The following is a 24,507-nucleotide window of genomic DNA, read 5'->3' as shown; positions in this document are numbered from 1 at the left end:
TTAATCTGGAAGTGTTTTTTTGCTATTTAGATGCCGTGGTCGCACTTAACCACAGCATCTGAAGGCTTAAATGTCTACAATTGTTTGAAACAGCAGAACCCGGCGGCTATGGCGCCTGCAGCACGCGCGAGTGGGCGCCATGTTTTAAGAATCTCCCAGCGCTGTAAGTCTTCTTCTGGCAGATTCTGCTCCTCCAAGTGTCCAGGAGATGGAGCTTCACTGTGAACCTCTGTATGAGGGGGCATTCACACAACCATATTTGCAGTCCACATCCGATCTGTATTTTTTGCAGATCGGATGGGGACCCATTCATTTCAATAGGGCAGCAAAAGATGAAGACGGCACACTGTGTGCTGTCTGCATCTTTATGTTTGTCCCACAGCCCTCCAAAAAAATAGAACACCTCCTATTCTGGGCTCTTGCAGGAGCAGAATCTGGCAGAACAAAACTTCATATTCTCACTGCTTCTGAAAATAAAAGCTCCACAAAAGTTATGTTTGTACCGCTCTCCCCAGTAACTACATAGCGCTCTCGGCACTTCTACATGTTCAAAACTGATGACAGACGCCCTATAACCAGACCAATACTAAAATGCACCCGTTTCCTCTGGTATAAACAGTATATAAATTCACTGACAAGCAATTCATCATAAACAAGGGTGGAAAATGTAATGGAGACTTCACGGACCAGTGATCAAAATAATGACTTAAAGAACTCTATAAGAAAGCCCGAGGTAATGTTTCTAGTGATATCCCCTTCCCTCCAACTCTATCACAATGATGAGCTCCCCGGCTTCCATCTCCACGTGACTAGCACTTCTACAAGTATCTTGACAACATAAATCTGTAAAAGTAAGAATGGATTTGGGTCCATTTATAAAGAGAATCTGCCACCAGTTTTATTCTGCTCCATCTGAGGACAGTGTAAACTGGTGACAGAGACCCTAAGCAGAAAGATGGGGCACTTTCTTGAATTGACCCAGTTGTCTTGCTAACATCTGCATGGAACAGCTCTAGTGTGATATGACGAGTAAGGAGAAGCAGATTGAGTGGCACTACACGTAACTCTCCACATTCAATTCAGGATAATGTCACTATTGCATACAGGATGTTTAACACTGCAACCTGGCGGTGCTCAGCCCACAGCAAAGACATTCCAAGCGAGTAAAAAGATATCCAGGCGGCACTCACCAATCGGTGCAATCTTCTTTTATTTCTCCCAGGACTGGGTACATCAATGCTGAATACATCAAAACTGGATACATGAATGGCTTGGGACAGACTCACATATGAAGCAGTGGTAAGACTTGCAGCGACGGCCGTTTCGCGCCTCAGCGCTTCATCTGGCCAATATTCTAGCAGCGCTACTGCGCTAGCTATTTAGGTGTCGGCTCCCATGACTCACATATGTGACGTCACCGGCGGCTGCACGTGATGTCCCCTTGGAGCCGACATCACACCCAGTGTTTTAAAACAAAACATTCAAAACATAAAACCACCTTCAAGACGTGAACGAAACCTTTAAGAACACTCCCAGATCTGTTTTATCATTTGAAGGGATTCCGTCACCAAGTTTTAGGCTATAGAGCTGAGGACATGCACGGCTAGATCGCCGCTAGCATGTCCGCAATATACCGGTCCTACAGGGCTGTGTTCTTTTATTTTCTTTAAAAAAGGATTTAAGAGATATGTAAATTAGTCTTGTAGGTGCCCAAGGGGCTGTACGAACCTTCCTGGTGCCCAGCCACGCCCGCCTGTGAAGGAGCCCAGCACCGCCTATGTCCTCCGAATCTCCTCCTTTCGTCACCGATAGATTGCCGCGAGCTCGCGCATGCGCAGTGCCGGTATAGTGTTCCTTCCCTGTGCTGGCATCAGCCTCAGGGAAGGAGCTCGCGAGATTACGGCAATCTATCGGTGACGAAAGGAGGAGATTCGGAGGAGATTCGGAGGACATAGGCGGTGCTGGGCTCCTTCACAGGCGGGGGTGGCTGGGCACCAGCCACAACTAATTTACATATCTCTAAAATCCTTTTTTAAAGAAAATAAAAGCACACAGCCCTATAGGACCGGTATATTGCAGACATGCTAGCGGCGATCTAGCCGTGCATGTCCGCAGCTCTATAGCCTAAAACTTAGTGACAGAATCCCTTTAAATGATAAAACAGATCTGGGAGTGTTCTTATAGTTTCGTTCACGTCTTGAAGGTGGTTTTATGTTTTGAATGTTTTGTTTTAAAACACTGGGTGTGATGTCAGCTCCAAGGGGACGTCACGTGCGAACGCCGGGTTTTCGCGCCGCCGGTGACGTCACATATGTGAGTCATGGGAGCCGACACCTAAATAGCTAGCGCAGTAGCGCTGCTAGACTATTGGCCAGGTGAAGCGCTGAGGCGCCAAACGGCCGTCGCCGCAAGTCTTACCACTGCTTCGTATGTATGTCCGTCCCAAGCCACTCATGCATTCAGCTTTTATGTATCCAGCTTTGATGTATTCAGCCTTGATGTACCCAGTCCTGGAAGAAATAAAAGAAGATTGCACCGATTGGCGAGTGCCGCCTGGATATCTTTTTACTCGCACAGCTCCAGTGTGAGCCGAGCACCAGGGCCTACTCAATAAGGAGCACATGTCAGAGAGTCGTCCTAAGGACGCAGATACAGTTGAATGCAACGGTAAAGCAGGGAGCAGACAGCTTCCTGCTCCAACATTTACCAGTCTGCGCTCTCCACAGCAGCAAGCACGATGTGGTGACGTCATCGCGCCTGCTGGGCTGTGTAGAAAGAGCGCACAGGCCGGGGAATGATTCCTGGCCTGTGCGCTCTTTCTACACAGCCGAGCAGGCGCGATGACATCACTGCATCACTCCTACTGCTGCAGATGCTTACTCTTTTATTAACACTACAGGGGCAGCACTACTGTAAAGGGGCAACATTATTGTAAAGGTGCATACTATGTAGGAACTCTTTGGGGGCACTAATGGGGCATAACTACTGTGTGGGGGCACTAAGGGGACTAGGTGAAATTGGGCGCATGTATATAGGCATTGGGTGGCGTTAGATGTGTGGCTTAGTGTAAAAAAAATAATAATAATTTTACTTTCCCTCATTGGGAGAGATGTAAAATGTTTTTTCCACTAATTATATTACATGTAGCTCCAGGATAGAGATTCCCTTATAAATAATGAATTTTACGTATGCAAAATGAAGCTGTAATTATATAAACTGACGGTAAATCCTACTTCTCTATGGGTATGATGTCCCTTTAAAATACAGTGTTGGTGAAATCCCCATAGATAACAGCACACGAGAGCGTAGGAGTAGCACTTACCTGCTGCCACTTGACCTTCACCACTGGATCCCTAATATTCTGAAAGTGTTTTTGAATTTGCTGAATTACTCCCTGGTAATAAACCATGGACGAGTCATAATTTCCAAGAAGAGCGTATTCTCTGCCTTTTTTAGCGTTATCGCACATCTCAGCCAAATTCATTTTTGTGAACCTATGGGGAATAAAATGGATAGATATGCACATTCATAATATAATAATTTAATAAAACAAAAACGATATAATAATAATAAAATAAGGAGATCATTTTCATTTTGACAACACATAAATATGACCAATAACACTACAAGTCACATCAATTTTGGGGACATACGAGATAATTACACTGATCCTTGGGTTTTATGTGTTCGTATTGGTTCGGTCCTGACTCGGACTTAAATTTTCCACACTCCAACCAATACAACACAACCTCTGAACAAAAAAAAGGTTTCTAAATTTGAATGAATAATTATACGATAAGCTTTGTGTGAGGAATATGGATCATTATTTACTGGCAGCAATGATTTTCATCTGATTCACCTTTGTCAGTGTACATGCAAAATAAGTTCTCACTTCAACCCTCTGCTTGTCAGATAGCGGAGGTAGTGAACTCCACAGGGGTTCTGGCTTCAAGGAGGCCACATGCGTACGAATTCACACCTCAACCAGTCAGCAAGGAACCAAGATGATGTGACAGGAAGAATCTCTCAGCAGGAGGTCTAGTCCATTCCCCAGTTCAATCAAATCTAGCAGACAGCATGGAACCGGCTATTTATAAGGAATTATGAATCGCCCGGCCATCACAGGCACAAACCAGCTACATATTTGTGTCCCTGTGGCCACGATGAACAGGCCCGTGGTCTTAGTGTGGTGGTGGGAGGCCAGGGAAGGGAGATATACATATCTCCCCACAGAAACCAAATAACTGTACCATGCTTGGACTCTACTGGTAGCCGGATCGATTGTTCCCAGAACCATCTCCCTGTAACCTTCTGGTCTGGAGCTATGAACCCTAAAAAGGGTTTTGTGGGTCATTTGCTGCCAGTCCAGCAGAGGGGGGTGGAGCCCTCCCAGAGGTCGGGAGGAGAGGGGCCGGCTACAGGTTAAAAGGCTTGTGCCAGCAAAAGAGCGTGTCTTTTTCTGAAAGGGGGTCACATCGTGCCATGTGTTTGGAGAGACCTGGAAATTGCTGACATCACTGCCCCCACGTGACCGCAGCCAAGGACTATTCCACCATCATAACCCAAAGGAACATTAATCTACCCGGTAACTGACTTGTGTAATCCTGTTTGTACTATACTACCTGTATTCGTAAGCTCAGACCACTGTATATATTCTTTGTGTATAGTGTATTGTCTAGTGTGCCCTTAAGGCGGTTAAATATATAATCTAATCTTGTGGTGTCTCGTATCTCGATCACGAATCCCCACGTCCGTGTTTCGGCCTAGTTATAAGCTATCGCAGGTTGGTTTCTCACCCTATATAATCCCGTTACCATACCGGGCTTATATCAAACGAGAAGGCTGAGGAAGCACTGTTTCACTGGGGCAGTGAAAAGGCTCTCTCCGCTTGTCAGCTTGCTGCCTCTCTGTGCCCGTGTGGACAGGAGGAGTCTGTGTAAACTTTACCAAGCTGACCTTACCAGCTCCTCTGGGAGTGCGTAACGTCATGTCTTGGTAACCAGTGACCATACCGTATCTCGTGAGCTCGACGTAGTTGACGTCCGGCGGGGTATGGTATTTGTCACACTTTGCATTTAATAAATTATACAATATTGACACTATAATATATATATCAGATTTTTATTTTGAAGCTGGAGAGCTGGAGTTGAAGAGTCTACTGTCTCTGACTCAGCCCAAAGCTGAGTGTCTTCAGCTCCACTGTTGTAGTTCAGAGAGCATCAATGAAATGGCCAACATTTACCAATGTTGTCTACCGGACCATGCAAGCTTAGACCAGACAGTCACAAGAATCTCATTTTATCACAGTTGCCCACACTGCGTGATAAATGCGGTGTATCTTGTATGAAGTTAGACATTTCTCATTACAAGTCAATTTTAGTTGGCCCAAGTTAGAAAAATCTGATGCATTTTAGGAGTATATAGGACTTCTCAAAAGCGTCTTCTCAAAAGCGTCTACAAGGTAGAACTATCCTTCCTGTTTGTCATAAATCAAATGGATTTGCACCAAAAAGAAAATGCAAATTATGCGAGAATTCTGGTAAGATATGGGTCTTCATTTTCTTCAGGGCTGGAAGGCCGGTTTTAGATGAGCATGTTTGGTGTGACGCTGCATTTCTCCGAACGACTGCAGCTTGTCTGACTTGAACTCAATGTATCACACTGATCTAAGATGCTGTGAGTTCTCGCCTGGGCTCGGGGCTACTGTACTGTAATTATATGATGCTGTGGTCTGTTCAGGAAATGCGGACGCCGCATAGACTGAGCATACCCATCCTTAGGAGGTCCAGCCTATTACATCAATTATAACAGAACTAGCATGTTTTGGGTAATTAGACCCATTCGGACCAATTGACTTAGTTGTCCTTCACTGGGGTCTCATCCAAGAACTTTCACACCATCTGTTGTGTTGGATTTGGTTACGTATTGGGCTGTATTCTGCGATGTCTATAGCCTTCTTCATTCTGATTAGATAGCAACCAACGCATTTCTTTATGTTATTAACATTCATCTGAATATTAACTCACCCTGCTGCTGGTCTATTGATTCAGAAACCTATCCCATGAGAAGAAGAAATCTAACATCTCAGTATGAAAAATGTCAACATCTGGAAAAACCTCCTCCTCAGCCTCCTGATCCTCCTCTCCAAAAACTATATTCATTCTTGATACGGATAGTTGATTGCAGAGCACACAAAAAATGAATGTGCAATCATGTGGGCGTGAGCAACGGTTTCTGAGTAATGTGGATAAATAATACCGCCTGGAGCGACTGAACTTTATGTCGGTGTAAATATATATCATGATGAACATGCAGTATTTAAACACCTAAAAGCGGTACACCATACTGTAAAATTACGGCACTAGCATTAGCTACGTCTATGAAGGAGTTCTGATAGTTCATCTAAGATTAGTTTGACTGGTTATGAAATGTCGGCCTTTACATTTATGGGGTCTTGTACTAAAGATGACACCCTACTAAACCGAGGAAAAAGTCAATTTTAGGTGTCAAGAAGTGAAGGTTTTACACCAATACCAGCTATCTCACTCGTGCTATGTAGGCCCAAGCCTGAAAACTGTCCTTTATTTTGGTGCTGGCTCTTCAGCTGCTTTTCATCGTTGGATTTCTGAAATACCTGAAATGTGTTTTGTAAGGATTTAAAAAAAAAAAACTCCAAACTTTTCATGAAGAAAAATAGGAATATGCATTGTGCTTGTTGTTCTGAATTTTTTAAAGGGGTTGTTCCACAAAAAACTATTCTACAGCTTTTAAACCAGGACCTGGATTTCAATACTTTTGTAATTGCATGTAATTAAAAATTTTGCATAGCCGCCGAGTTATTCAATAAAATGTATTTGTATAGCACCACCTGCTGTTTGTTCTTTTTCTTATTTCTTTGACCTGCTCACTGAGATCGCCGCACATGCTCAGTTTCATCCTTCAACTGCTTCCTGAGCTGTGATAGGGAGAGCTGAGACACGCCCCCTGAGCTGCAGCCGAAAAGACACCCCCTCTGAGCTACAAGCTTGATATAATCTGGCAGAGCAATGAATGGGGAGATCTCTGGACCCATGTGAGGTACAGGGCTGGTTCTAGCTTTGGTAGAGATTGTCATGTACTATATGATGATTTTCATTTTTACTATAATAAAGGGATAACTCTGTTAACATGCAAGCCTAGTCAAACCTCCAAAAACATCCCTACATGTAACCTTAAAGGAGTTTTTGCAACTTAGCTACCGATTGCCTATCCTCAGGTGCATGCGCCTGAACTCCTCTTATACATAGTTTGGAGGTGGTGGTCTAACTCTTTTTTGCATTGTACAATTGGGGGCGAGTTGCTTCCCCTATATAGATCGTGCACTCCCGCCCATTTACCTAGTGCTTTTAATCAGAGTATCAAATAGCTGGATCTTACATTACCCTGAATTTTGTAGGCCAAAAGCCCAGGAGAGGCAAGACTGTTAGAGTAGGTTCTGTCTGATAGAAGCCACCTTGTCGCTGGTAGATGGGCCCGACATAATCTTGATCAAAAATATAGGCAAAGAGCTTCTACTTTTCATATAGTAAGTACAGCAGTAATGCAGTTTACATTTATTCATGTTTTCAATGTTTGCTTGTATTTCTGTGCATAAAGCAGTTGTGCTGCTACTTGTACGTAGTCCTTGTTTGCCTTTGAACTGCAGCCATGTTAGCGTGAACCTGAACTCCCTTTATACATATTTATGAGGTGCTGGTCTAACTCTCTTTTGTATCCTCAAGATACAGTAGGTCATCGATATCAGATCAGTGGAGTTCAACGAGAGATCTCAATAATGACTGTACAAGTGTCATAGACGCCTACCAATTACTAATTCTTGGGACCACTATGGGAGACATTATAAATGTTAGGGGCCACTATGAGAGAAATTACTTAAGCTGGGGTACACTATGGGAGACATTATTACTGCTGGGGCCACTATGAGGGACATCATTATTATTGCTGGGGGCCACTATGAGGGACATTATTATTGCTGGGGGCCACTATGAGGGACATTATTACTGCTGGGGCCACTATGGGGGACATTATAAATGTTAGGGGCCACAATGAGAGACACTATTACTGCTGGAGCCACTAAGAGGGACAGTATTACTGCTGGGGCCCATTATGGGAAGACATTATGTGTACTGAGGGCACCGCAGGGGTTGGCATCTTTATTTAAAAAAATATATATTTTAATGGCCATGAAAAACTGATGCAAAACAGCCGTTAAAAGCGGACAGACGGACAGAAAATGGATACACGAATGGTTGAAAAATGGAATGAAAAACTGACAGGGTGTCCGTTTTTAGCCTCAGGCTACATGCACACGACAAAAACAGACATGTGATGGACGTTTTTTTAACGGCCATCACACGTCTGTTTTAAGACCAATGGTAGTCTATGGGGTTATTCTCATGGCAGTTTTTTTTTTTGACGGCCAGTGAATAACAGAAAATAACGGTCAAAAAATAGAACATATTCTATCTTGTTGTTTTTTCACTGACTGCCCCCATACAATTGAATGTGTGCGTTTTTAATGTCCGTTTAACCCCTTAGTGACCACCCATACGTGTTTTTACGGCGGTCACTAAGGGGCCTTAGGCTGGGCCGCCGCTTTTTTTTTTACGGCGGCCCAGTCTAAGCGCTGCATGAGAGCCGCGGCCCTGCTCTAACAGCCCAGACCGGCAGGAGTGCCGATCCGGGCTGTTTAACACTTTACATGCCGCGGGCAATGGCTTCCGCCGCATGTAAAGTGCTAACAGAGGGAGCGGACTCCCTCTGTCTCCCAGCGGCACCCCGCAAATGCAATTGCGGGGTGTCAATATGTGTGAAGGTTGCCTGGGGTCTGACCAGCCTTCAGTAATTTCCAGCAGGCTGCGCCAGAGTCAGAATAGCATTGCCATTAAAATGCAATGCACTAAAAGCTGTCTGTTAGGCCCCTTGCAGACGAGCGTGTCCGGATTAGGTCCGGATGCGTCCCAGTGCATTGCAGCAAACCCGCGAGAGTAGGTACGCAATTGCAGTCACGTTACGATGGATGGATCATGGTGATAAACGTAGTGACGTCATCAAAGGTCCTATTGCTCACAGATGAAGACAGAAGAGAAGCCGGGCTGCGTGAACAAGTGGATTAAGGTGAGTTAAATTATTTTTTTATTTTTTTTTAACCCCTCCAGCCCTATTTTACTTTGCATTCTGTATTAGGAATGCTATTATTTTCCCTTATAACCATGCTATAAGGGGAAATAATAATGATCTGGTCCCCATCCCGATCGTCACCTAGCAACCGTGCTTGAAAATCACACCGTATCCGCATTTGCTTGCGGATGCTTGCGGTTTTCACGCAACCCCATTCATTTCAACAAGTGATGCGTGAAAATAACCGCTCGTGTGCACAGCCCCATAGAAATGAATGGGTCAGGATTCAGTGCGGGTGCAATGCGTTCACCTCACGCATTGCATCTGCGCGGAATACTCGCCTGTGTGAAAGGGGCCTTATAGTCCCCATTGTGGTAAAAAAAAGTTAAAAAATAAATTAAAAAAAAAGACTCATTTATTCAATAAAAAAAAATCATATCATTTTTTGAAAAAAAGTAGTAAAATGTAAAAAAAATAAAAAATAAAATAGATGTATTTGGCATCACTGTAATCATACTGACCCAGAGAATAAAACAATTATGTTGTTTATACCGAAAAATGAACGCCGTAAAATTTATAACGTAAAAAACGCAGTGGCTGTATTGCTGTTTTTCACATCTCCCTCCCAGAAAGAGTTAATAAAAGTTAATCAAAAAGTTATGTGTACCCCAACTACAACTTGCCCGCAAAAAACAAGCCCTCAAAGCTATATAGACGGAAAAATAAAAAAGTTATAGCTCTTGGAACGCGACGATGAAAAAAGAAAAACGCTTGGTCAGTAAGGCCCAAAACAGGCTGGTCACTAAGGGGTTAAAAGAAAGGCATAAGTGAAAAAAAGTGTAGCCAAGGGGTCCATTCACACGTCAGCAAGTGTTTTGCGGTCCGCAAATTGCGGATCCGCAAAACACAGACACCAGCCATGTGCGTTCTGCATTTTGCGGACCGCACATGGCCGGCACTATAATAGAAAATGCCTATTCTTGTCTGCTATTGCCATTGTGCGCTGTCCGCATCTTTTGCTGCCCCATTGAAAATGACTGGATCCGCACCCGTTCCGCAAAATGGCGAGCAGGTAAACAAGCGCCGTTTACTCTTCAAACAGCTGATCGGCAGGGGTGTCAGGAGTCAGACCTCTGCCCATCTGATATTGATGACCTCAATATAAATTAAGCGGACAACCCCATTAATCACTTGGCTATAATTACCTTCATCCCAGACCCCTCCCAGGGGCTTATTAACCCTATCCTGGAGGGAATGGAGTGTTGGTCTTTACATGGGACTGTATGTTGGAGGGGGTGATTATATATACATGGGACAAGCTCTATGGCGGTGCCCACAATATGGATACAGTCACACAGCAGTGCTCATTGAGAAGGTGTCCCCACAAAAGTAATATCACGGGTGGGCTCAGTGAAGCACCAACCACATAGTAGTGCCCAGTCACTGGTTGGTAAGCCTATGTAATTATGCCATGGGTAGCAGTGACCACACACAACATAAAGGTCTAGCCATAGCAGCGGCCATTCAGATGTGGCAGTCACAGAGCTGCCCATACACTTCATAACATAAAAGTGCTACAAGAAAAGTATTGTCTTAGAACTTCAGTGCCAATAAAGGCTTTTGAGATCACCCTGGATGGCAAGGAAATCCAACAGAGCGATTGTTACCATGCCCAAACATAAGTGACTTTACTTAAGCAATTTTGGACATGTACTGGGAAGATGTTCCTCACCTAATAAGACAATTAAACTTGAAAGCGTAAAAGTTGGGCGTAATCAGATATCTTTTAGTCAGGCTCTAAGTTGGGCTCTGTCTAGTCTTGCCTTGCTTTGGTTACTGATGGAAGAGAGGAGGCTTGCTTTGACTACAGGGGAAGTGGGGGTTGCCTGCTGTAACTACTGGAGAAGTATGGAGCAGAGCGGTGGATATTCTAGACTTTACTGCTAGAAGAAGGGGCACTGCTGTGACTACCACAACGCTGTATCCTGAAATTGGGGAAGAGCAAAAGAACTCTTTGGCCCCTTTCACACGGGCGACTATTCCGTGCCGGTGCAATGCGCGAGGTGCCAAAACCGAACTTCTGTGAAGAAGTCCGGGTTCGGGTCTGGGTACCAAACATGCCGATTTTTCTCACGCGCGTGCAAAACACATTAAACCGCTTTGCACTCGCGCGGAAAAATCGTGCATTTTCCCGCAACGCCCATGTGAAAGAGTCCTTTCCCAGTGTCCATGATGACATCTGGGAGAAGACGGTCAGTGGTTCGTCCATGAAGAATCCATGTCCGGTGTGTGTGTGTGTGTCCATTTTTTGCCCTGTGTGTGTCTTCTGCATTCAATATATACTGCTAGGCTGAAAATTGGTTTCCAGAACATCTCCTAGCAAGCAACGATCTGATGGCATCCATGTTGTGTCCTTGGTTTTCATAGACCCATAGACAATAATATGCGTGAGGGATCCATAATCACGCCAAAAAATAGGGCATGCTTTAATGGTGTGTGAATAAACGCATTAAAATCAACGGATACGTAAGCGTTCTGAGAGGACCACAGATGTGTGAAAGAGGCGCAAGTCAGGCGTAAGGCCACAGTCACACATCCTTATGTGCTGGACACTGTACCTAGCCTTACAGCATCCCTCTGCCGGCTCCTAAACCTGGTCAATATCTGTCCAGACGTGCACTGAAAAGCTAGAAGGAACATTATTCACATGTAGGAGTTGAAATCAATTTGACGACACCAAATAATGAGGATCTCGAAGATCATGAGCTGAATAATAATAGAGACGCGGAGGAACAGGCGCTGCATTAGGCCTAGTTCACACGAACGGTTTTCTTGCAAGTGTACGGGCTGTTTTTTGTGTTCCATATACGGAACCATTCATTTCAATGGTTCCGCAAAAAAAACCGGAATGTGTTCCGTATGCATTCCGTTTCCGTATTTCCGTTTTTCCGTTCCGTTGAAAGATAGAGCTTGTCCTATATTTGGCCGTAAATCACGGGTCGTGGCTCCATTCAAGTCAATGGGTCCACAAAAAAAAAAACCTGAACACATACGGAAATGCATCCGTATGTCTTCCGGTTCCGTTCCGTTTTTTCTGAAACATTTATTGAAAATGTTATGGCCAGCCCAATTTTTTCTATGTAATTACTGTATACTGTACATGGCATACGGAAAAACGGAAAGGAAACGGAAACACAACGGAACTCAAAAACGGAACAACGGATCCGTGAAAAACGGACCGCAAAAAACAATATAAGCCATACGGTCGTGTGAACTAGACCTTATTCTGTGTTCTAGTTTTATAAAATGTGAGTCTTCCTGAACAAAAACACTGACAGACAAAACCTGCAAATCTACATTTGGGTTCCTTACAAGAAGAACTACATAATAAATGTTCCTTCTAAGTGCTCTCCTCCGTCTCGTTTTTGGCAAGCTAAAAGCAGATTTCTATTTTTCCTCCCCACTTCCTCAATTAGAGGACGCTGCTCTGTATACGACGCGTAGGAGTCCAAGATGAAAGGGTAAAAACCAGGTTTCTTTCTTAAGAGACTGATGTCAATCGAAACGTAATCTACTCGAAATATTAAAAGAAACAGGAAAATTGTATTATATGATGAAAAGATCATAAGAGCTTGTGGGATACGCCTCCGCTTCCCGTCGTTACTTCTGACTCTATCATGCTGAACGGAAGATCTTCAGGTGAAAAACAAGAGGTACTGAGTAAAAGTCGCACAAAAGGTTTACAAAGCAATTTCATACAATTTTGAGTCTTGTAAAATTATTTTTCTGTTCACCATTAAATCAATAAAAATAAATAAAAAATAGAAAACAAACAACAAAAAAATTCCCTACATCAAATCAAAGAGCCAGTTTCTTCTATAGGATGAAACCTGTGCCAACACGCCAAAGTTACCATCTGGTGCAACTTTTCTCTACCTCTACCGAATATCTGAGGTCACCAACAACAGATGTTTGAGCCATCAGTTGGGTGGTCACTTGTGTGTAGGCCAAAAAAGTACAACCTGCCCAATGTTACCCAACCTTTCATATCGCTTAGGCCGAGTTCACACGAAAGTGTGTGACCCGTGCCCGTGCTTCGGCCCACAAATTGCGGGCCACAATGCACGATCGCTGGCCGTGGGGCAGCCGCATCGGATCGCGGACCCATTCACTTTAATGGGTCCGCGATCCGCCCATTCTGCTAAAAGATAGAACATGTCCTATCTTTTTGCGGAACGGAAGTACGGGACGTAACCCCACGGAAGCACTCCGTAGTGCTTCCGAGGGGTCCCGTCCCGTGCGGCCGTTCCGCGATTCCGGATTTGCGGACCCATTGAAGTGAATGGGTCCGCATCCGTGATGCGGAATGCACACGGAAATGTGGCCGTGTATTGCGGCCCGCGATTTGCGGGCCGCAATACGGCCACGGATCACACACGTTTGTGTGAACTTAGCCTTAAGGTGTTGTCTAGTTTACAAAATCCATTTTGGGTGGAAAGTGTAGTTACCAACAAGAGCGGTTCTTTGACTCGCCACGGAACCCCAGCCAGTAAATCTGCGGTTCTAGTGCGGACCAAGCCCTACGGTTTGTCATTGCTTGTTGGATACATTTGGAAAAGGCTTCCAAGTGAAGCTGGAGATTGGTCCAGACCTACCATACGCAGCAATAGGATATTAGTGGGTTTGACCACCCCTGTACACATGCCCTGTAGGGCAAAGGGACATGAGAGAAGGGACCTTCACAAAGGACCCTTCTCTCTGAGACAGAGTGTCACTCAAAGGGGTTCTCTGGGGTTCGGGGCTGAACCCGGATATAAGCTATTCTTCCCTCTTACTACACATGAGTGGAGCACTGGAGCATTCCCTTGATCTGATGCTCCCCCATGCCTTGTGTTGCATTGCACAGCGCAAGGACTGTTTGTTTACTGCCGGTGACATACCGGGATTCTCCTCACTATGCTAGGTGGAGACTCCTGCCTAGCAATGTGACCGGTGAAGTCACTGGCACAGATGAGTGGTCTGTAGCATTGCCGCAGGCCATTTTGGAGGTGGGTACTATGGAAAGTAGCATAGTACCTGCCTCCAAAACAGCAGTAGAGAATCCGCCTAGCATAGTAGTAAAAGTATAAGGCTAAATGAACACGATCAGGATTGCGTGTGGATTTACCATTGAAATTCTCACGCACGCGATGCAGATTTTTTTTCTGTGCAGATTTTAACCTGTTGTGGATTTTAAAATCCGTAGCATGTCAATTTATTTTATTTTTCCTAACCGGATTTTCTCCATTCACTTCAATGAGAAGAGGAAAATCCGCACCAATCGATGTGGATTGTCCGCAAGGATTTCCCTGTAAACACCTGCGGATTTGAGTGCAGATTCTGAATAGCTTATACCTCTTTAAGAGCAGTTCGGGCTCTGACAATGGTAGTAAGATTCCAGCGGTCGGCACACAGGCAGTGGCGATGCACATGGAAGGGGAGGCCCCCGTAGAAAGAATCTCAGCTGTTCTTTTTAACTTACTTATATTGATGCATAAAGATTAAAGGGGTTTTCCAGGAGTAAAATATTGAAGACTTACCCTCCGGATAGGTCATCAATATCTGATTGGTGGGGTTCCAACACTGGGCACCGCCATGGATCAGCTGTTTGAAGAGGCTGCAGCGCCTCCTCTCAGCTCACCAAGCACAGCGCCCTACATTACATAGTGGCTGTACTTGGTATTGCAGCGCAGCCCCACTCACTTGAATGGGTCTGAACTGTCCCTACGCCATGTGACCGATGGATGTGACACCAAAGGCCTTGGAAAGAGGCTGCAGGGCTCACAGAGTACCAGCGGATCAGCAGGAGGACCAAATATTTTAGTCCCGGAAAACCAATTTAATGGATGAGTTTTGGCCCGTCCTGATCTTTTTTTAAACTGTGCTCTGACAGGTACAGCCCACCCACAAATGACATAACGGGCCAGTCACCATAACGGCTGAGGTGTACTGGAGATGTATGGCTGAACATACATGGCTTCCAGATTTACGGGGGTTAGAGAAGCTGGATCTGTTTCTATCACTGCACTGAATAATTGAAATCCTAACGTTTCCGTCATGGGGCAACCATTTAGCCGCAAGAAAAGGCCCCATCGCTGAGCTCTGATATGACTGATGTCCGCCTCACCATGTTCTTCATGTAAGGCACGGATTATAGCGTTCTGGCTCGGAACTGGAGTCAAGACGCTAGAAGTCTCGGCACACCGAAATCTGCCCAAAGCGCAAGAGAAGAAATGAGCAGCCTATGAGTTTTACTCCTTTTCTCTATTGTTGCTGTCAGTAACTAGGTCTTGGTGACGGGAGGACGTATCAGAAAGTAGTACAGAGCTGTGGGTCATCCCCCATTTGGTACTCAATGGCACTCGCCTTAAAAACCAACTAAAGCAGAGGAGCACAAACTTCTACTGGTCCGGCCCGCTGCATCGTCACAGTTCAAGGGGCTGCGAAAAATGTAGATCGGCGCTCATTTGCATTGGCTAATGCAAAGTGAATGGGGGAGGAATGATCACTACCACGGTCAGTTCTATTGACTATCGGCAGCACATTCCTGATTACACAGGGAGACGTGCCGACGATTATTATACATCTATCATCCTGATAAAAGATGTAAATCAGCCGACTAACGAGTGATTGTTCCTTTACCGGCTGATCGGCGTTTGAACGATTGGTTGCTGTACTTACATTGTATGTGTTGTAATATACTGATTGGTTGTATTTCAAAACCCTGTGGGCAGTACTATGTTTGTTTTTTGTGAATAAAAGAGGCTGTACTTGAAGTACAGTCAGACCACTGCTTGACCCTCAACACGGAGCCTTGTCTCGTTATTGGGGGGGGATCCACTGTATGCTGTTAGAGACTGATTGCCAGGAGTGTAAGCTTATTCCTGTTCGTCTGCCAGCAGCTATTCGTGAGGTTCCAGTTTGGAGTGCTATTTTGTATCCAGTTCGGGAGTTTGGTGTTCTGCAGTAGCTGTGCCTGTCTCTCAGAAAGGGGCATATCGCCTAAACGAATTTTAACCCCTTGTCTGCTGAAACGGTCCGTTACAAAGGGGTTTTCTGAGATTTGAATACTGGATGACCTGTCCTCTGGATGGGTCATCGGTATCTAACTGGTGGGGTTCGACAACCGGGACCCCAACCAATCAGCTGTTTGAGAAGGCGCCGGCACTTGCAGTAGCACCGTGGCTTTTTCTCAGCTTTCCCTAGGCCGAGTGATGACACGTTCATCGGTCACGAGGCCTAGGCGCAGCTCAGCTCCATAGAAGTGAATGGGGCTGAGCCGGGATACCAAGAACAACTGCTATAAAATGTACGGCGCTGTAATTGGTAAGCTGTGAGAAGGCACGGGAGCACCAATGCCTTCTCAAAACAGCTGATCATGGGGGTCCCGGGTGTCGGACCCCCACCGATCAGATACTGATCACCTATCCAAAAGACAGGCCATCAGTATTAAGATCTTGGAAAACCTTTTTAATGACCAGACAAATTTTTCATGACTTGGTGATGGTTTAACAGGTTAAATTTTTTATTTGTTAGACTACCAAAATCATTTTTGCAACATTTTTTTATGGGATATAGAGATTTTTAACATAAAATTTTTTTTAGGCTGCATTCACACCACTGTTTAGCTTTCCGTTCTTCTGATCCGTCAGAAGAAGAGAGAGAGAGAGAAAGAAAAAAAAGGATCCTGTTACATCAGTTGTCATCCATTTGAGCCATTTCCATCTCAGATCAGTTTTTTTTGGGATGGAAACAAAGCATGAAGTTCTTTTTTTTCCGGTCTAAAATAAAAAACGGATCTCAGACGAAAATGATTTAAACAGCCAACAACTGATGCAACAGGATCCTGTTTTTTTTTTTCTCTCTCTTCTTCTGATGGATCATAAGAATGGAAAGCTGAACGGTGTGTGCTGTCCACATCAGTATGTCCGTTCCTTTGCCCTGCAAAAAAAATTCCGCGCAGCCACCAGTTCCAAAATCACGTGACGCACACTGGTCATCCCAGCCTGGGGTCAGAACCCGCTGCACATGTGCGAGTCTGAATCTCTCGCAAGCGCTTTGGCAAAAGATTCAGACTCATGCTTGTCCTGCTGGTTGTAATCCCAGGCTCGGATCACATACCCAATGTACATACATTGGGTACATGATCCCAGAAGTGGCGGCTGCCTGGGATCGCAAAGCATCTCGATAACTTCTTTAACCCCTTCAGGACTGAGGCCAAATTTTGGAAATCTGACATGTGTCACGTTATGTGATAATATCTTTGGAATGTTTTAACTCATCCAACCAATTCTGAGATTGTTTTCTCTTGACAGGTCATACTTCAAGTTAGGCTACTTTCACGCTGGCGTTTCTGGGTCCGCCTGTGAGATCCGTTTCAGGGCTCTCACAAGCGTCCCAAAACGGATCAGTTCAGCCCCAATGCATTCTGAATGGATAAGGATCCGCTCAGAATGCATCAGTTTGCTTCCGTTCCGCCTCATTCCGCTCTGGAGGCGGACACCAAAATGCTGCTTGCAGCGTTTTGATGTCCGCCTGACGATGCGGAGCCAAACGGATCCGTCCTGAATTACAATGCAAGTCAATGGGAAGGGTCCGTTTTCACTGACGCAATATGGTGCAATTGAAAATGGATCCGCCTCCCATTGACTTTCAGTGTTAGTCAAAAAATTTTGTTTTTTGTTCATGGTAATGCAAACTGATCCGTTCTGAACGGATACAAGAGTTTGCATTATAGGTGCGGATCCGTCTGTGCAGATACCAGACGGATCCGCACCTAACGCAGGTGTGAAAGTAGCCTTACTGGTAAATTTGAGTCGATAAGTTATCTTTTTTTTATAAAAAAAAAAAAATTCTAAATTGCCCAAAAGAATTTGGAAATTTGGAATATGAAACTGCTTTTAAGAAGGATAGTAATACCTTCTAAAATATAGTTATTACTTAACATTTCTCATATGTCTACTTTATGTTGTCATAAGGCTACATGCACACGACCGTATGTGTTTTGCGGTCTGCAAATTGCGGATCCGCAAAAAAAAAAATTCCATCCGTATGCCATCGTTTTATTTTTTTTGCGGATCCATTGTAACAATGCCTAAAACGGACAAGAATAGGACATGTTCTATTTTTTTTTGCGGGGTTACGGAACGGACAACACACGGTGTGCTGTCCGCATTTTTTGCGGACCCATTGAAATGAATGGGACCGCATCCTATCCGCCGAAAAAAACGGAACGGACACGGAAACAAACATCGTTCGCGTGCATGTAGCCTAATTTTGTAAATGTCAGTTTATTTTTTAGGACGTTACAAGTCTTAGGCTAGTTTCACACTAGCGGCAGGGGACTCCAGCAGGTGAACAACCTGTCGAATCCGTCCTGACGCTAGTTCACGTGTGTCCCCGGACTGCCGCTTCGTCCCCATTGACTATAATGGGGGCGGAGTTCCGGCGGCAGCACGGCAGCGCACGCCGAGAGGCAGCCAGACTAAAAGTACTGCATGCCGGCTTTCCGGCGTAAAAGTGTCTGGCTAAAAGCTAACATTTATACTAGAAAGCCACCAGATCCCTGCTGGATCCCATTACTATGTGGGGTCGGAGCGCCACCGTTCACATATTGATGACCTATCCTGAGGACAGGTCATCCATATTCTAATCCCAGAAAACCCTTTTAATAAATTGGTCGGATGATTCTACAGCACGGTGTGACCTGACCTCCATCAGGGTGCCTTCCCTCTTCTAGCTTAGCACCACAGAGAGAGAGATAGAGTACTCCACCCTTAAAGGGGTTCTCCGCCTTTTTCTTACTGATGATCTATCTTCTGAATAGGTCACCAGCATCTGATTGTCACGGCTCCGCCACCCGGGATTCCTGCCTTTCAGCTGTTTGAGAGGGCACCAGCGCTCACAGTAGCACCGCGGCCTTCTCGCTGCTTCCACAGGCCAGTGGCGTCACGGCTGTGGCACGTGGCCTGGGCGCAGATGACACTCGGGACCCCCACTGATCAGATGCTGATGAACTATCCAAATCATAGATCATCAGTAAAAAAAATAACGGCGGAGAACCCCTTTCACATTACTGGTATCTATGAAATCGGAGGGTTTGGCTGACTCTGCTCATCTTCGTAGACTCCGTAAAGGGGTATTCTCTCATCTCGACATTTCTGGCATGTCCACAGGATAAACCGCCCGGCAGCTCCGGGTCCCACCTTTGACTATTTTCTGGAACTCCCGTTCACAGCTTCCCGAGAGACCAGGCTTTGTTCTCAAGACAGATGGGCGTCTCTGGGGTGGGACGTGCCCTACCAGACATTTACGGCAGGGATACGCCACATTTGTCGAGCTGTACATACCACTTCAAACAGAAAGCCAACATGGCCGCACTTCCTGTTGTCATTTGTACAAAAAAAAAAAAAAAAGACAATTTCTCGACATAAAATAAAGCACAATTACCAAACCTCCGCTACGACTCCAACCTGAGAGGGCCTGGGCGCAGGGATATCCTGCGAATGGAGTCTCACGTCGCGGTTATGCTCTTTAAATCATGTCAATTCCCACTGTCACACAATTTTACCAAACCGCACTTCCCTTAAAGGGGTACTCCAGTAACACCAGGAATTTCCCATTCTAACCAGTGGTTAGGCTGACGATAAAACTTTGCATTGAATAACCCCATTGCCCCACTGTATATTGATCAGCTGGGATGTGGCGGGTGGGTGACTACCATGGAAACCCGCCACGGCTAGCACCCATCCCTGCATTATAGGTGTGTGTTGCACTGGAAGACGCCAGCCACAGGCAGAGCATGCTAGGAGTTGTAGTACCCCTTTAGCTGGAGGACTACAAGTTGCAGAGCTACTTTTCTAGATACAATTATAATACACTGCAGCATTACAAAGGGAATAACACAGACTTTAGGCAGACACATTACTGAGAGCACCAGGCCCCGTATAATAAGCCCCTCACACCCCATGTTACATGATCATGGCCGCCTGCTCCTCGGGCCGACCACCTCACTCACCTTCCAGTGCTCGCCCTTTTATTCCAGCCTGGGTGGTTGATCCAGTGTATCCACTACAATAGGGATAAATGAACAGAGGGATAAGGATGGAGAATCCCTGAAAGAGACCTGGGATCTTGGGACTTGTAGTTCTGCACCTATTGGTTCCTTACTCCACCAGTAAGGAACAAACTACATACCCCGGCATGCCTTGCGCGCCCGATTCAGGGGGTAAGTGATACAGCTGATTGTATGGCACTGGGTGATGCCAGCAGCGTTCAGGCGGACTAATGGCCGGTACAGCGGGGGTCTCCCGCCCGGGTTTAGGGGTCCAGCCCAGCTCTTTATTTTCAGCGTGATAGGTTCCCCGCCTCAGCCGTTACCATGTTGTGTTTGCGGCGTTGTCATGGCTGCGGGCGGATGCAGGGCACAGAGCTGGAGGAGGAGCGTCTTATCCTGCAGCTACTGCTGCGTCCTCCAGGGGGCGCTGAGATCACTAGTGCTGGGCTGAGGGACATAGGTACAGATTGCTCCCTCCTAAGCACTTCATGATAGGGATCGACCGATATAGATTTTTTTAGAGCCGATACTAATAACCTGTGAACTTTCAGGCCAATAGCCGATAACTTATACCGATATTCTGTGCATTTTCATTTTTGAAAAAAAAAATTTCCGTTATGGCGTTCACCAAATAGGAGATTTTTTTAAATATATATTAATAGTTTGGACTTTTTGGATGTGGCAATATGTGATATGTTTATTTATTTATTGTTTATATATTTTATAGGTAAAATTGGGAAAGGGGGTGATTTATACTTGGTGTGTTTTGTTAAACTTTTTTTATTTTTTATTTTTTTATTTAATAACTATTTCCCCCTTAGGGGCTAGAACCTGGGATCTTTTCATCCTTTGTCCTATTCACCCTGACAGAGCTCTATTAGGGTGAATAGGACCTCACACTCTCCACTCTCCCACTCTCTGCCCTGTGCATAGTGAACACAGCAGCAGGAAGATTACCATGGCAGCCAGGGCTTCAGTAGCGTCCTGGCTGCCATGGTAACTGATCAGAGCCCCAGGATTAGGCCTCATGCACATGACCATAGGCTCGGGTGCGGACCCATTCATTTCAATGGGGCCGCAAAAGATGTGGACACCACTCCGTGTGCTGTCCGCATCCGTTGCTCCGTTACGTAACCCAGCAAAAAAAATATAGCATGTCCTATTCTTGTCCGTTAGACGTTAATTATCATTGGTGGCGCAGTGCGTCCGCCCCTCCTCCTCCTGTCTCTCATTGGCAGCGCAGCACAGGGGGGAGGGAGAGAGTGACTCCTTCTCCTCTGCGCTGCTGAGGGAACATGGTGCGCTGACAGCAGCACTGGACGCATTATCAGCATATCGGCAAGGTTAGATGCCGATACCGGTAACTTTAAAAATCATGAATATCGCCCGATAATATCGGTAACTCCGATAATCGGTCAATCCCTACCTCTTGAGTTGGAAAATATGAATCATCTTAAAGGGGTTGTCCAGCACTAGAAAAAGATGGCCGCTTTCTTTCATAAACAGAACCACTCTTAGGCCTCATGCACACGACCGTTGTTCTGGTCTGCATCCGAGCCGCAGTTTTTGCGGCTCGGGTGCGGACCCATTCACCTCAATGGGGCCACAAAAGATGCGGACAGACTCCGTGTGCTGTCCGCATCCGTTGCTCCGTTACGTAGCCCCGGAAAAAAAATATAATATGTCCTATTCTTGTCCGTTTTGCAGACAAGAATAGGCATTTCTACAATGGGCCGCCTGTACCGTTCCGCAAATTACGGAAGGCACACGGGCGGCTTCCGTGTTTTGCGGATCCGCAATTTGCGGACCGGAAAAAACAGAATGATCGTGTGATGAGGCCTTACCGACAGGTTGTGTTCGGTATTAGAATTCACTTCGATGGAGATAAACTGCAATACCAGACCATGGACAGGTGTGTGGAATAAAGCAGCCTTGTTTGTCTAATCCTGGACAAACCCTTTAATTATATCTGTTCATATAAAATTTGATACAGTGCCGACATGTGTCATACCATCTGCCACTAACTGGCACCTAATCATATCAGTGATGTCCCTTTAACAACTAACCCCCGGAGCAGATGATTTCCTAAAGAAAACTTACTTAACCCCTTAATGAAAGGGGTTGTCTCACTCCAGCAAGTGGCATTTATCATATAGAGAAAGTTAATACAAGGCACTTACTAATGTATTGTGATTGTCCATATTGTCTCCTTTGCTGGCTGGATTCATTTCTCCATCACATTATACACTGCTCGTTTCCATGGTTACAGACCACCCTGCAATCCAGCAGTGGTGGTTGTACTTGCACAACATAAGAAAAAGCCCCAGCCTCTCTGGTGGCCGGGACTGTGGGAGCTCACGTAGGCCACCGCCTTTTCCTATAGTGTGTAAGCACGACCACTGCTGCTGGATTGCAAATGGAAACGAGCAGTGTATAATATGGGGGAAAAACTAATCCAGCCAGCAAAGGAGGCAATATGGACAATCACGATACATTAGTAAGAGCCTGGTATTAACTTCCTCTACATGATGAATGCTATTTGCTGAAGTGACACATCTGTCAGCAGGTTTGCGCCTATGACACCGGCTGACCTGTTACATGTGCGCTTGGCAAAAGACATCTGTGTTGTTGGTCCCATGTTCATATGTGCCCGCATTAAAAAACAACTAAGTTATGGGCATCAGAATACGACGATACAATGAAAAAATAATTATTTTCCAAAGTTTCTATTGTTTTTAAAGTATTGATACATGATAAAAACAATATAAATATGATATTGCACTGTCCTGGAGAATGAAGGGCACAGGTCAGTTTTACCACATGGGGAACACTGTAAAAAAAAAAACACATAAAACTGGTGGAATTGCATTTTTTTCCAATTCCACCCCATTTAGAATTTTATTTTCCAGCCTCCCACTACATTGTAAGCAATAGTAAATAGGGATATTAGAAAGTACAAAAAAAAAAACAAGCCCTCATACAGTTATGAACGGAAAAATAAAAAAGTTAAGGCTTTGTGAAGGCAGGGAGTAACAAAAACGGAAAGTCGCCGTGTCCTCAAAGGATTAAAGCCCAGCACCAATCACCGTACATATACGGCACTTGGTCTTGATAGCTAAACAGACACGCAGGTCGGCCACATCTTTGCACCTGAATCTATGCCTCATTTGCAGCCCCCCCCCCCACACATACCTTAAAGGGCATATTCACACAGCAGATGTGTTGCAGTAATCATGTGATTGAGGTTATTTCAGCAGCAAGCACATGGTTTTTTTACAAGCTCCATTCACATGAATGGGACAGTCAGAGAAATCCGGTCAACATGCGAGTGCCATGTGTGTACTTACCCAAGCAGTAACCGTGGCAGTGTCCAGCAGTGATTCCCTTTTCGCAGTAGTCACTTCAGCCTCCCTTATGTGTCCGTGATGAAATCCGTGATAAGATGGTCAGTGATGCATCTGTGAAGATGTCCGTGAAGGATCCCTGTTTGGTCCGCGTGTCCGTTTTTTGCCTTCCGTGAGTCATCCGTATTTCACGTACACTGCACAGCTGAAAATGAATTTTTATAGCCTCTCCTTCTAATGGTCTGCGAAACCCTGATGAAACAGGGATGGCAGCCGTGTTGCATCCGTGTTTGTCATGGACCCATAGACTATAATGGGCGTGATGGATCCATGAACACAGACACAATTAAGCATGCTTCCGTTCTAAAACCACGGACCGTGCTAAAAAATGGATGTGTGACTACACACATTAAAATGAATGGGGACGTGTGCTGTCCGTGGAGAACACGTAGAGCACACGTCCGTGAATCACTGACGTGTGAATGAGGCTTTATCCTTAGCACTCACAGCGCCACCTTCTGTCTGGAGTGGTCACAGTAGTGCTTCTCATCTCTTTGTCCCAGTAGTCACATCCGTGCCTCCTCTTCCATCAGTAACTTGCACCAAATTCTTATATCATAGCACCAGTTTGCACTCATTTTTTTGGTACAATTCTCAAGACAAAAAAATAAAATTTGCACTATTACAAGGGTTATCCTATTATAAATGTAAAAAAATTAAATCAGACATCACATAGTACATAGCAATACCTTTCTAACAAAGCTAGAACCAGCCCTGTACCTCACATGGATCCAGAGATCTCCCCATTCACTGCTCCAATTGTTCTGCTAGATTATCTTCAGCCTGGCAGCTCAGGGGGGGGTGTCCTTTCTGCTGCAGCTCAGGGGGGGGGGGGGGTCCTTTCTACTG

The 24,507-nt window shown here is 45.2% G+C and overlaps 1 protein-coding gene and 1 long non-coding RNA gene across 2 annotated transcripts in view; one reads left to right on the top strand and one right to left on the bottom strand.

Annotated features, from left to right (window-relative positions):
* The window catches only part of KATNAL1 (katanin catalytic subunit A1 like 1), a 67,344-nt gene extending 63,854 nt beyond the window's left edge, over nucleotides 1-3,490 (bottom strand). Inside the window, exon 1 of the mRNA XM_040422599.1 lies at nucleotides 3,323-3,490. Within this exon, the coding sequence (XP_040278533.1) occupies nucleotides 3,323-3,484 (162 nt within the window). The 5' untranslated portion in view covers nucleotides 3,485-3,490. The remainder of the gene's footprint in view (nucleotides 1-3,322) is intronic.
* On the top strand, nucleotides 419-21,877 carry LOC120994145. The gene is made up of 3 exons (XR_005777335.1): nucleotides 419-514; nucleotides 14,641-14,646; nucleotides 21,867-21,877. It is a non-coding gene; the product is annotated as an uncharacterized LOC120994145 (long non-coding RNA).
* The last annotated feature ends 2,630 nt before the right edge of the window (nucleotides 21,878-24,507 follow it).

The sequence above is a fragment of the Bufo bufo genome, chromosome 3 (assembly GCF_905171765.1).
Source record: "Bufo bufo chromosome 3, aBufBuf1.1, whole genome shotgun sequence".
NCBI lineage: Eukaryota > Metazoa > Chordata > Amphibia > Anura > Bufonidae > Bufo > Bufo bufo.
Note: the sequence above shows the minus strand (reverse complement) of the source record. Positions and strands in the feature narration are given on the sequence as shown.